At 54.3% G+C, this 13,703-nt stretch overlaps 1 protein-coding gene across 2 annotated transcripts in view; it reads right to left on the bottom strand.

Moving 5' to 3' along the window:
* The window catches only part of SCARB1 (scavenger receptor class B member 1), a 505,116-nt gene extending 493,395 nt beyond the window's left edge, over positions 1-11,721 (bottom strand). The window contains exon 1 of one of the 2 annotated variants that reach the window (XM_069215380.1): positions 10,866-11,721. In XM_069215380.1, the coding sequence (XP_069071481.1) occupies positions 10,866-10,985 (120 nt within the window). In that variant the 5' untranslated portion in view covers positions 10,986-11,721. The remainder of the gene's footprint in view (positions 1-10,865) is intronic. The other variant, XM_069215379.1, reaches the window with a different exon arrangement.
* Positions 11,722-13,703: the final 1,982 nt, after the last annotated feature.

Raw genomic sequence — 13,703 nt, 5'->3', positions numbered from 1 at the left:
CCAGAAGGAAGCTGAACATTGTGGTCACCAAGTTCTGCAAAGCAAACGGGCTAGAGAGCTTACGCCACAGACTGATCCACCCCAGACGTCCAGAACTATACGCACCAGACGGAGTGCACCACAAGAAAAAAAAAATAAACTGTAGGGTGGGGAGATGCCAGGAGACATTAGCCTCTCCCGCAGCGTGGCGGAAGTAAAAGGAGGTTTTACTAAAATGGATGGTAAGCACACCTAGTAAGGTGGTGTGCAAATGGAAGGCCACACACCTGGGGATGCCTTACGGCAGGGTGTAAGGAGGCCAGCTTTGGGGAGTAAGCGGAACACTGCACTCGAAGCCCAGACCCGCCAGGTCGGATGACCGAGGCATGGGTACGCGCCAGGTAGCGATTTGGGCCTAATCCAAAGAACTTGATGCTACCCCCTTGGAGAAACATGGTAAAACAAACTATATGGACTGAGCCCCCTCCAAAAAAAAGAAATGTGGGATTGCCGACAACGTATTAGGCAAAGAGACATGACAAATAGAGGCCAGGACTCTAAGGCCAAACAGAACAGTCACTGCTAGCTCTGCATTGTTGGTTTGTAATTTGTAATTCATCGTAAGCGTATGGTTTCAGGAACAAGACCAAGTTTGTGATTGTATTGACAGAGTTATTTGATTAGCAGTGAAACTGAATGTTCTCAGAATCATCGGAATTTAATGCTCACCGGCAATTACACATCTGTCCATGTCAATAAAGCGCAAAACTTATATCCCCCTTAATTAGCACGTTGCCTGTTTTGTTTGTCGCGGAACGCCACAGGCGGGTCAGTGTTATTATGAAACAAATGACTGGAGGGAGACAATATGGGTGTTAAGCCTCCATTCTAAATAAGACTGTTACCAACGCTGAGACCCTGTTGGGAAGGTGAGCTAGGGAGGAAGGTAAGGGATAAGAAAGTGCAGCTGCTCGGGGACATCCACTGAGGGTGGATAGGACACCAGAGTTAGACTCGCAGCTCAGTGTCCAACACACCGACTGAACCCCCTGGCCAGATGTGACAGCAAGCAGTGACCAGGTGCAGACTTTAGGCAGGCGTATGACCGATCTAAAGGCGAGTGAGGGTAGGCCAATCCTCTACACTGTGGAGACGTACCAGAGGGTGAATACCAGACTCATGGGTTTAGCTACGGTGCTTGCGGTATGTGCTAAGGACGCACTGGTCATCCCAGGCGGGACCAGCCTGATGCAGATGAAGTGTGGAAGTCGGAAAATGGATGACAGTGAATGTCACTGCCGTACATGCAGCGGCTGTCAGCTACGAGAATACCCAATAGCGACCGCTGGACAGACCTGGTGGCCTCATCAACCCCTTCCTATAACCAGGTTTGCTGTAATTATGAGGAATATATCACCCACTGAGTAGGATGTGGCTTAGAACCGAGAAAATAAGAAAATACAAGGGGAAATAGCCACACCACTAGGACACCTACAATATTAAGAGTGCAGACTGGGGGGTCCATGGGCGGTGGGGTTGATAGCAGCAACATACTGTGAAACTGAAATGTACTGCAACGAGGCTGCGGTAAAATAAAATAAAAATTAATAAAAAACACATACACCATAAAAATGCAGAAAAAAATTGAGGAAAAATAAACAACACACACACCCTAAAGTTTCTTTGGAGCCAAGTGAAACATTACATTCCACAACAAGACTGTCTTGTTTTAGTGTTTATTTTTGCGTATTTCATTAGAGTTTTCCAAACTTTTGAAACCAGTGCTTATCAGTGTTTATTCAGCAGCCTAACCCCCAAAGTAGAAAAAAGCAGTTTTATGCTGGATTGTTACAAAGCTCATATTTAAATTGAAAGAGGAGTAACATGGGATATGCAGTGTCTTTCTACTGGCAATGTCCCACTGGACTGGTGTTAGGCGGTTTAAAGCATAGAAAGACGGGGTGTCGCGCTTGTACATTCACATCTCGTCACCCACACTTTCTGTGCATGGCTTACAGGACCAGTAATGGATTCAGAATGTCTTAATGAATGAGTTCCTGGACACAGCTGGGCTCATTCACCTACCCCTTGCATAGGAGGGGTGGTAGACCGTGCCGACAGGTAGTACTGTGGGAAACCTTTCAAGGACCCCAGGTTAGTCTGATTCTAGGCACCCGGAACTTGAGGCTTTAAGCATGCTCACCCTGCTTTTTCGCATTCTTTTCCTTTGCATTAAGTGGGGCTGCAGGGTCCCGTGGCCAATGTCTCACTTCAATCAGTCCTGGCCTTTTAACAGGTACCACACTATTCTGGGACGTGTAACCCTGGACCCAACAACTCCCGCAGTAAAGGGCGGTCGAAGATGGAGCCAGGACCAGCAGGAGGCCTGCACAGAAGCGTGGGAAACCATGCAGCTATGAGTGTTGTTCATACATGGAAACCCGGGGCATGTTTGCACTAGTTCACGTTTAGGGTGACAGTTTCTTTTTCACAGGTAGCCTTGAATGTTCAAAGCATGGAGTGTTCGGCAGGTGACCTGAGCCCGTTTCCATAAAGGGGCGAAGTATCAGTTTTAACCATTCTGTCTCTGAGTAACCGTGATAAGACATATTGTGCAAGATCCTGGTGATGCAGACATCTCACAAATCTGTGAAAGAAATAAACACTGCCAGGAGGTCACATGTAATTTCAAGATTCCCAGATTCTCTACAGTGAATACAATAAGTAGATGAGCCCTAAAAAAACACTCCTCTAAACCCTGCGCCTTTAATCCAAGTTCACACCACTGGAGGAACCAAAAGTAATCAGAAATAATATTTTGGTGACCTCCCTAAAGAGTCAAAATTCAAGGAGGATAATCTTAGACTAGTCTAGCGTGCTGCTCCTTGTTTAACAGAGTCACATCTTGTTGGCCCCTTCACAAAGTGACAAAGTGGCCGTTTCCCTCCCACTTTCCCTTGTTGAGTGGCATTTCACTTCAGAGTTCTGCAGATGTTTATCGTTGCATGTTTACTATGACGAGGGCTGTTTTCCCCATCGATGGTGTTTTATCTGTTATATATATATATGATATAGTTGCATATCTGTAGCTCAAAGTGTCCTGCTGTATTCAAGGAAAGAGAATACGTCACTTCAGAGCGTCATTTGAGCAGTGTCCTTCCTCCCCAATGGGGACATCATGTTAGAGCAGTGATGCTCCGAGCAGGGGCGGGGGCGGACGCAGCCCCCAGCTCAACAGCATAAATGTTAAATAAATGGGAAAGTAGTTTTTAAAGGCTAATTGAAGTCAAAGAAAGAGGAACATTCATTCTACAACTTAATGTGACCAGTGAGAAGCCTGACCAATGGAAAAATCACTTTCCAAAACGTCATCTGATGAAGCTGTTCCAGGACTATTTGTGGAGGAAAAGCTTTTACCCTCCAGCTGCACATGAAGAGAGAGACCCCCCCCTAGAAGGACACCTGGTGAAGCAGATCGGGGCCTTGGGGTGGGGAGGATCTCTTGTCCTTGGACATAATCAGTTTTACACCATATACAAGCGGGGGTCTACCAGCCCCACCGCCCTCAGGACTTCGGAGGGCGAACGGAAGGCTTTGAAAATGATGGTCACAAAACTGGGTTCGAGAAACCTTCAAACTGATCTCCTGAAGCCCCCCATTTTCAAGCGGGAGCGAGTCATGAGCTAGTCAGTCTCTGGAACTCCCTCCTCCGGCCCCGTGTATGACCCTCATGCCTTGCTACAAGGAGACCTCACAGCCCCTCCCCTGAGTGCCGTGCTACAAGGAGACCTCACAGCCCCTCCCCTGAGTGCTGTGCTACAAGGAGACCTCACAGCCCCTCCCCTGAGTGCTGTGCTACAAGGAGACCTCACAGCCCCTCCCCTGAGTGCTGTGCTACAAGGAGACCTCACAGCCCCTCCCCTGAGTGCCGTGCTACAAGGAGACCTCACAGCCCCTCCCCTGAGTGCTGTGCTACAAGGAGACCTCACAGCCCCTCCCCTGAGTGCTGTGCTACAAGGAGACCTCACAGCCCCTCCCCTGAGTGCCGTGCTACAAGGAGACCTCACAGCCCCTCCCCTGAATGCTGTGCTACAAAAGACCTCACAGCCCCTCCCCTGAGTGCTGTGCTACAAGGAGACCTCACAGCCCCTCCCCTGAGTGCCGTGCTACAAGGAGACCTCACAGCCCCTCCCCTGAGTGCCGTGCTACAAGGAGACCTCACAGCCCCTCCCCTGAGTGCTGTGCTACAAAAGACCTCACAGCCCCTCCCCTGAGTGCTGTGCTACAAAAGACCTCACAGCCCCTCCCCTGAGTGCTGTGCTACAAAAGAGACCTCACAGCCCCTCCCCTGAGTGCTGTGCTACAAAAGACCTCACAGCCCCTCCCCTGAGTGCTGTGCTACAAAAGACCTCACATCCCCTCCCCTGAGTGCTGTGCTACAAAAGACCTCACAGCCCCTCCCCTGAGTGCCGTGCTACAAAAGAGACCTCACAGCCCCTCCCCTGAGTGCTGTGCTACAAAAGACCTCACAGCCCCTCCCCTGAGTGCCGTGCTACAAAAGAGACCTCACAGCCCCTCCCCTGAGTGCCATGCTACAAAAGAGACCTCACAGCCCCTCCCCTGAGTGCCATGCTACAAAAGAGACATCAAAGCCCCTCCCCTGAGTGCCATGCTACAAAAGAGACCTCACAGCCCCTCCCCTGAGTGCTGTGCTACAAAAGAGACATCAAAGCCCCTCCTCTGAATGCCATGCTACAAAAGAGACATCAAAGCCCCTCCCCTGAGTGCCATGCTACAAAAGAGACATCAAAGCCCCTCCCCTGAGTGCCATGCTACAAAAGAGACATCAAAGCCCCTCCTCTGAATGCCATGCTACAAAAGAGACATCAAAGCCCCTCCTCTGAATGCCGTGCTACAAAAGAGACCTCACAGCCCCTCCCCTGAGTGCTGTGCTACAAAAGACCTCACAGCCCCTCCCCTGAGTGCTGTGCTACAAGGAGACCTCACAGCCCCTCCCCTGAGTGCATTGCTACAAGGAGACCTCACAGCCCCTCCCCTGAGTGCCGTGCTACAAGGAGACCTCACAGCCCCTCCCCTGAGTGCCTTGCTACAAGGAGACCTCACAGCCCCTCCCCTGAGTGCTGTGCTACAAAAGACCTCACAGCCCCTCCCCTGAGTGCTGTGCTACAAGGAGACCTCACAGCCCCTCCCCTGAGTGCCGAGTGCCTTGCTACAAGGAGACCTCACAGCCCCTCCCCTGAGTGCCGTGCTACAAAAGAGACCTCACAGCCCCTCCCCTGAGTGCCGTGCTACAAAAGAGACCTCACAGCCCCTCCCCTGAGTGCCGTGCTACAAAAGAGACCTCACAGCCCCTCCCCTGAGTGCCGTGCTACAAAAGACCTCACAGCCCCTCCCCTGAGTGCCATGCTACAAAAGAGACCTCACAGCCCCTCCCCTGAGTGCCTTGCTACAAGGAGACCTCACAGCCCCTCCCCTGAGTGCTGTGCTACAAAAGACCTCACAGCCCCTCCCCTGAGTGCTGTGCTACAAAAGAGACCTCACAGCCCCTCTCCTGAGTGCCTTGCTACAAGGAGACCTCACAGCCCCTCCCTTGAGTGCTGTGCTACAAAAGAGACCTCACAGCCCCTCCCCTGAGTGCTGTGCTACAAAAGAGACCTCACAGCCCCTCCCCTGAGTGCTGTGCTACAAAAGACCTCACAGCCCCTCCCCTGAGTGCTGTGCTACAAAAGAGACCTCACAGCCCCTCCCCTGAGTGCTGTGCTACAAAAGACCTCACAGCCCCTCCCCTGAGTGCTGTGCTACAAAAGACCTCACATCCCCTCCCCTGAGTGCTGTGCTACAAAAGACCTCACAGCCCCTCCCCTGAGTGCTGTGCTACAAGGAGACCTCACAGCCCCTCCCCTGAGTGCCGAGTGCCTTGCTACAAGGAGACCTCACAGCCCCTCCCCTGAGTGCCGTGCTACAAAAGAGACCTCACAGCCCCTCCCCTGAGTGCCGTGCTACAAAAGAGACCTCACAGCCCCTCCCCTGAGTGCCGTGCTACAAAAGAGACCTCACAGCCCCTCCCCTGAGTGCCGTGCTACAAAAGACCTCACAGCCCCTCCCCTGAGTGCCATGCTACAAAAGAGACCTCACAGCCCCTCCCCTGAGTGCCTTGCTACAAGGAGACCTCACAGCCCCTCCCCTGAGTGCTGTGCTACAAAAGACCTCACAGCCCCTCCCCTGAGTGCTGTGCTACAAAAGAGACCTCACAGCCCCTCTCCTGAGTGCCTTGCTACAAGGAGACCTCACAGCCCCTCCCTTGAGTGCTGTGCTACAAAAGAGACCTCACAGCCCCTCCCCTGAGTGCTGTGCTACAAAAGAGACCTCACAGCCCCTCCCCTGAGTGCTGTGCTACAAAAGACCTCACAGCCCCTCCCCTGAGTGCTGTGCTACAAAAGAGACCTCACAGCCCCTCCCCTGAGTGCTGTGCTACAAGGAGACCTCACAGCCCCTCCCCTGAGTGCTGTGCTACAAAAGAGACCTCACAGCCCCTCCCCTGAGTGCTGTGCTACAAAAGACCTCACAGCCCCTCCCCTGAGTGCTGTGCTACAAAAGAGACCTCACAGCCCCTCCCCTGAGTGCTGTGCTACAAAAGAGACCTCACAGCCCCTCCCCTGAGTGCTGTGCTACAAAAGAGACCTCACAGCCCCTCCCCTGAGTGCTGTGCTACAAAAGAGACCTCACAGCCCCTCCCCTGAGTGCTGTGCTACAAAAGACCTCACAGCCCCTCCCCTGAGTGCTGTGCTACAAAAGACCTCACAGCCCCTCCCCTGAGTGCCGTGCTACAAAAGAGACCTCACAGCCCCTCCCCTGAGTGCCGAGTGCCATGCTACAAAAGAGACCTCACAGCCCCTCCCCTGAGTGCCATGCTACAAAAGAGACATCAAAGCCCCTCCTCTGAATGCCGTGCTACAAAAGAGACCTCACAGCCCCTCCCCTGAGTGCTGTGCTACAAAAGAGACATCAAAGCCCCTCCCCTGAGTGCCATGCTACAAAAGAGACATCAAAGCCCCTCCCCTGAGTGCCATGCTACAAAAGAGACATCAAAGCCCCTCCCCTGAGTGCCATGCTACAAAAGAGACATCAAAGCCCCTCCTCTGAATGCCATGCTACAAAAGAGACATCAAAGCCCCTCCTCTGAATGCCATGCTACAAAAGAGACATCAAAGCCCCTCCCCTGAGTGCCATGCTACAAAAGAGACATCAAAGCCTCTTGCAAGTGCCATGCTACAAAAGAGACATCAAAGCCCCTCCTCTGAATGCCATGCTACAAAAGAGACATCAAAGCCCCTCCTCTGAATGCCATGCTACAAAAGAGACCTCACAGCCCCTCCCCTGAGTGCTGTGCTACAAAAGACCTCACAGCCCCTCCCCTGAGTGCTGTGCTACAAGGAGACCTCACAGCCCCTCCCCTGAGTGCCTTGCTACAAGGAGACCTCACAGCCCCTCCCCTGAGTGCCGTGCTACAAGGAGACCTCACAGCCCCTCCCCTGAGTGCCGTGCTACAAAAGACCTCACAGCCCCTCCCCTGAGTGCCGTGCTACAAAAGACCTCACAGCCCCTCCCCTGAGTGCTGTGCTACAAAAGAGACCTCACAGCCCCTCCCCTGAGTGCTGTGCTACAAAAGAGACCTCACAGCCCCTCCCCTGAGTGCTGTGCTACAAAAGACCTCACAGCCCCTCCCCTGAGTGCCGTGCTACAAAAGACCTCACAGCCCCTCCCCTGAGTGCTGTGCTACAAAAGACCTCACAGCCCCTCCCCTGAGTGCCGTGCTACAAAAGAGACCTCACAGCCCCTCCCCTGAGTGCTGTGCTACAAAAGACCTCACAGCCCCTCCCCTGAGTGCTGTGCTACAAAAGACCTCACAGCCCCTCCCCTGAGTGCCGTGCTACAAAAGAGACCTCACAGCCCCTCCCCTGAGTGCTGTGCTACAAAAGACCTCACAGCCCCTCCCCTGAGTGCCGTGCTACAAAAGAGACCTCACAGCCCCTCCCCTGAGTGCCGAGTGCCATGCTACAAAAGAGACCTCACAGCCCCTCCCCTGAGTGCCATGCTACAAAAGAGACATCAAAGCCCCTCCCCTGAGTGCCATGCTACAAAAGAGACATCAAAGCCCCTCCTCTGAATGCCGTGCTACAAAAGAGACATCAAAGCCCCTCCTCTGAATGCCGTGCTACAAAAGAGACCTCACAGCCCCTCCCCTGAGTGCTGTGCTACAAAAGAGACATCAAAGCCCCTCCCCTGAGTGCCATGCTACAAAAGAGACATCAAAGCCCCTCCTCTGAATGCCATGCTACAAAAGAGACATCAAAGCCCCTCCTCTGAATGCCATGCTACAAAAGAGACATCAAAGCCCCTCCCCTGAGTGCCATGCTACAAAAGAGACCTCAAAGCCTCTCGCAAGTGCCATGCTACAAAAGAGACATCAAAGCCCCTCCTCTGAATGCCATGCTACAAAAGAGACATCAAAGACCCTCCCCTGAGTGCCATGCTACAAAAGAGACCTCAAAGCCTCTCGCAAGTGCCATGCTACAAAAGAGACATCAAAGCCCCTCCTCTGAATGCCATGCTACAAAAGAGACATCAAAGCCCCTCCTCTGAATGCCATGCTACAAAAGAGACATCAAAGCCCCTCCTCTGAATGCCATGCTACAATAGACCTCACAGCCCCTCCCCTGAGTGCTGTGCTACACAAGAGACCTCAAAGCCTCTCGCAAGTGCCATGCTACAAAAGAGACCTCACAGCCCCTCCCCTGAGTGCCATGCTACAAAAGAGACCTCAAAGACTCTCTCCTGCTGCAAGTGGTGATTGTACTCTTGTAAAGCACTCTGATGCCTCCGGCCAAGCCCTTGATATATAAAATAACCAAATTTTAAATTTTAAAAATAAAATACAAAAAATCAAGCGTGACCTCAATGTATCAATGGGAGGGCGCCAAAAAAAACACAGCACCATGAGGTTTCTCGTGAGGCGCTACACAAACGCTCTGCCCAACAAGACATCTCACACATCCCCAGCTGCAAACTTCCTGGCTTATTGGTGGACACAAATACAAAATATCGGATTTTAAATGCATTTCATTTCAGGCAGATAGCTTTCTCAGTAAGTGGCAAGGTTTCACATTTTCTTATACACAGTGGGAGCCCAAAATACAGAGATAAAAAAAAAAATGAACAGGCATTGTAATGAGGGCCTGTGCAGTGCACACAAGTCTAATTGCTAGGTGTACAGTCCTCTCCAAAAATGTCCAACGTGCAGGACTTAGTGCTCCAAAACATGCTTGAGCCTGTTAAGAACATACTGTGCCAACTCTTGTCGGGGTCCCAGGGTCCAAAACAGTGAGGTAGGGGACGTGTGCCCTCACGCGAAGATTCTCCACCCCCCATGCACCCCAACCTTGGAGCGAAGCTACACAGAAGCCCATCGTCTGCCAGGCGGAGGTCCTTCCAGCAACACTGGGGACAAGACTGCGAGAGTACTCCTTACCAAGACTGCGAGAGTACTCCTTACCAAGACTGCGAGAGTACTCCTTACCAAGACAGCGAGAGTACTCCTTACCAAGACAGCGAGAGTACTCCTTACAAAGACAGCGAGAGTACTCCTTACAAAGACAGCGAGAGTACTCCTTACAAAGACAGCAAGAGTACTCCTTACAAAGACAGCAAGAGTACTCCTTACCAAGACAGCGAGAGTACTCCGTACAAAGACAGCGAGAGTACTCCTTACAAAGACAGCGAGAGTACTCCTTACAAAGACAGCGAGAGTACTCCTTACAATGACAGCGAGAGTACTCCTTACCAAGAGGAATAATGGGTTCTACCTGGCGACCTCAAGGGGCGAGACCCTTCTGGGACATTGTTCATTGAGACTCCCGGGGTATGGATCTTGCAAAGAAGGACAGGGCTTCAAACACAAGCAGCACCAGAACGGGCACCATTTGACCCTCAGGATACCTGTGTTCTCGGCCCACACACACGTTACAAGCTCAGAACACTAACCAAGCAGCAGAGAACTGCACAGGGATCAGCCTCCAGCCAAGCAGCAGTCACAGGTGGACTCAACAGAACATTACCGTCCACGAAACACATCACCTGTGACCACCCCGAACTCAAAGACAACCTTTGAGGTGGGTAGGGACCCTGTGTGCCCCGCACAAGCAGCTGACCTGGGCTGTGGCATCACCAACCTTGAGGAGGGACCCATGCAAGTACATGGAGGGGCCCTGGGCTGAGGGGGCCCCCCTTCCACCATGGGGGCCTTTGTTACGCCAATGAACCTGGGGAATAACCTCAAAGGATTCTAAGAGAGCTGAAGCCACCACACGGCGTCAACACCGGAGAACTAGATCCTGTGCCGAGGTGGGTCACATACCTGTAGCTTGATTCTCTGAACGACTTGTCGGGCACTGCTGGCGTGTGCACTTGGGGACTGAGTGCCCCCCTCAGTGTCTCACTCAAATACCCACTCACACACCTCAACCACCACCTCAGAAAGGCCCAAGCCTACCTTAAGCCATCCATCAGCACAGCCTCACTCACCCCAGTGCCCCTTTCCATCAGTCCCCAGGCTCCCATTCTCAGCCCCCTCTGTGCCCACCCCCTGATGCCCCATCAACAACAATTGTGTACCCTTAGGAACCCCCAGGGCCCATTACTGACCACCACATGGGGCGTCACCAGTCTGCACTTCGTGCCAGCATGAGTGGCTGCCATCTGCCCATCCACAGTTTCTACGTGGTGGAGCCCGGTGCCCACTCTAGCCTTACACACTGAGACCACCACAACAGTCCCTTTCAATGAACCCCGCCCCAAACCCCTCTTACCTTCTCCACCTGCTGCTTCATGATGGTGGGCACCAGGAACACCAGGGTCACCCCAAAGGCCACCAGCGCCAACCCCAGGACCACCAGTCCGATGGCCACCTTGCAGCGGGTTCCAGCCATGTCTGCGGAGGGGGGGGTCAGTGCACAGGTGAGGAGGGGCAACGGTACTCAGTTCTGGTAGAGTGAGGAGCCCTCTGTGGTGCAAGTGGTGGAGGCAGTCTGTGGCGCTGCAGACACTGAGGGCACGTGCTCGAGCTGCAGACACTGACAGCACTGACTGTTGGAAGCTCTGAGGGAGCTCTGTGGAGCTGAAGACACTGAGGGCCCGTGCTCGAGCTGCAGACACTGACAGCACTCACTGTTGGAAGCTCTGACGGAACTCAGTGGGGCAGGAGACACTGAGGGCACGTGCTCGACCTGCAGACACTGACAGCACAGACTGTTGGATGTTCTGACGGAACTCAGTGGAGCAGGAGACACTGAGGGCACACACTGTGACAGCACTGAATGTTGGAAGCTCTGTGGAGCTGCAGACACTGAGGGCACGTGCTCGAGCTGCAGACACTGACAGCACTGACTGTTGGAAGCTCTGAGGGAACTCAGTGGAGCAGGAGACAGTGAAAGCAGTGTGTGGTAAAGTTCTGAGGGAACTCAGTGGTGAGACAGTGACTCCCTGCTGAGGGCACTCAGTGGAGCTGGAGAGCGAGTGATAACTCTGTGGTGAAGTTCTGAGGTAACTCAGTGGAAAGCGAGACACTGACTTCCTGTGAGTGAGGGCAGGCGAGGTGGGCGCTCCGAGGCTCTGCTGGTTACTGCGGGGCTCAGTGACCCCAAAACCAGCACCGCCGCTGTCACCGAGGTTAGAGTGTGGCCGGCGGCTCTTATACGGCGAGCGCCCCTAGCCCCGCCCACAGCCGCAGGCCCCGCCCCTTCCAGGGCCGGACTCCGCCCCTCTCAGCGAGGCGCCACTCAGGCCGGACTCCGCCCCTCTCAGCGACGGACACAGCTCCAGTCCCCGCCCCCTCCGCGTCAGACCCAGCCGCAGGCCCCGCCCCCTCCAGGGCCGGACTCCGCCCCTCTCAGCGACGGACACAGCTCCAGTCCCCGCCCCCTCCACGTCAGACCCAGCCGCAGGCCCCGCCCCCTCCAGGGCCGGACTCCGCCCCTCTCAGCGACGGACACAGATCCAGTCCCCGCCCCCTCCGCGTCAGACACAGCCGCAGGCCCCGCCCCCTCCAGGCCAGGCTCCGCCCCTCTCAGCGACGGACACAGATCCAGTCCCCGCCCCCTCCGCGTCAGACCCAGCCGCAGGCCCCGCCCCCTCCAGGCCAGGCTCCGCCCCTCTCAGCGACGGACACAGATCCAGTCCCCGCCCCCTCCACGTCAGACACAGCCGCAGGCCCCGCCCCCTCCAGGGCCGGACTCCGCCCCTCTCAGCGACCGACACAGCTCCAGTCCCCGCCCCCTCCGCGTCAGACACAGCCGCAGGCCCCGCCCCCTCCAGGCCAGGCTCCGCCCCTCCCCCGCCTCAGGCGCCGTCCGGCCCTGAGTGACGCCGCCGCTTTCGTTATGCTAATTCCTGGACCCCGCGGGGCATTGTGGGAAGGTGGAGGGCGCACTTCGGCTCTTGACCGCGAGCCCGGCCTGGAAGAGCGGGAACATGGCGGACTTCACCCGCGTCTGAGCGGGGTGGTCCCATGGTGACCCCGCCCCTGAGCTTCAATCACTCGTCCCCCCCCTTCCACTCCCTTCCAAACAGGGAAAGCCGCGCCCCATGTGCACACGAGGCCTCGTCCCTTCGGTTCGACAACGGGGGAAGTAACGTCTCTGGGCTGTCAATCACTGGAGGCCCCGCCCCTACTTAACTCACGCACGAGGTTCTGCTCGTAAACTGTCAATCACTCCAGGACCCGCCCTCTCTCTTCAACAACACGGAAGCCCCGCCCCTTACTTGACCAACACTCGCGTCTTTTTCTAAACTGTCGATCACTAAAGGACCCGCCCACTCCGTTCAACACGCCCCTTAACTAGTACACACCAGGCTCCGCCCGAGCTGTCAATCACACCAAGCTCCGCCCAAGCCGCGCCCCTTAACCAATAGATACGAGGCCCCGTGCACCGCGCGTTCAAAACTACGGGAAGCCCCGCCCCTTAACTAAAATTACACAGACGCCACGCCCCTTACATAACGCACACAGCGCACTTTAAAACACGTAAAGCCACGCCTTTAATTAACGAACACACACGAGGCCCCGCCTACGCCACCCAAAGCCACGCCCCTTATTTGACCACACCCTCTAGTCCCCGCCCCATTGCCCAGGAGGTTGGACGGCGGGTCGGGTTGGTATCAGGGAAGCAGATTTAAAAGCGCTGTAGAGTTCCTTGAATATCCAGCACTTACCAGGGAATGATAAAAGAGCCGAGAATCCCCGGGGGAGGGAGGGAACTGTACCTGCCCGGAGACCTCAGAGCTTTGTCTGGTGGCAGTTTGGACTCCTCTGAGGTAGCACAGAGGGTAACATGCCTGAGGCACTGTTGTAGTCCTCTTCTCCAACAACTTGTTTAAGCACTGTAGAAGGAGAGTCCAAACTCCATTGTTGGTGTCAGAAATTGAGTTTATTCTAATAACAAACCCACAACACCGAGCGGCATAGAAGACTAGACTTGTTCAGTCAGCAGCTCCAAGCAAACTGCCTACCGTGCATCCCCAACCTTCCAGAACTCTACTATGTCATGGAATGAAAACAGCTTAAAAGAATACAATACATCTATTAACAAACTACAAAGACACAAAATGTCTGTTGCCATAAAGATATTTATTGCTGCATACATACAAGA

Source organism: Pleurodeles waltl, chromosome 11 (genome assembly GCF_031143425.1).
Source record: "Pleurodeles waltl isolate 20211129_DDA chromosome 11, aPleWal1.hap1.20221129, whole genome shotgun sequence".
In the NCBI taxonomy this organism is placed as follows: Eukaryota; Metazoa; Chordata; class Amphibia; order Caudata; family Salamandridae; genus Pleurodeles; species Pleurodeles waltl.
This window is presented reverse-complemented; position numbering and strand designations above follow the sequence as displayed.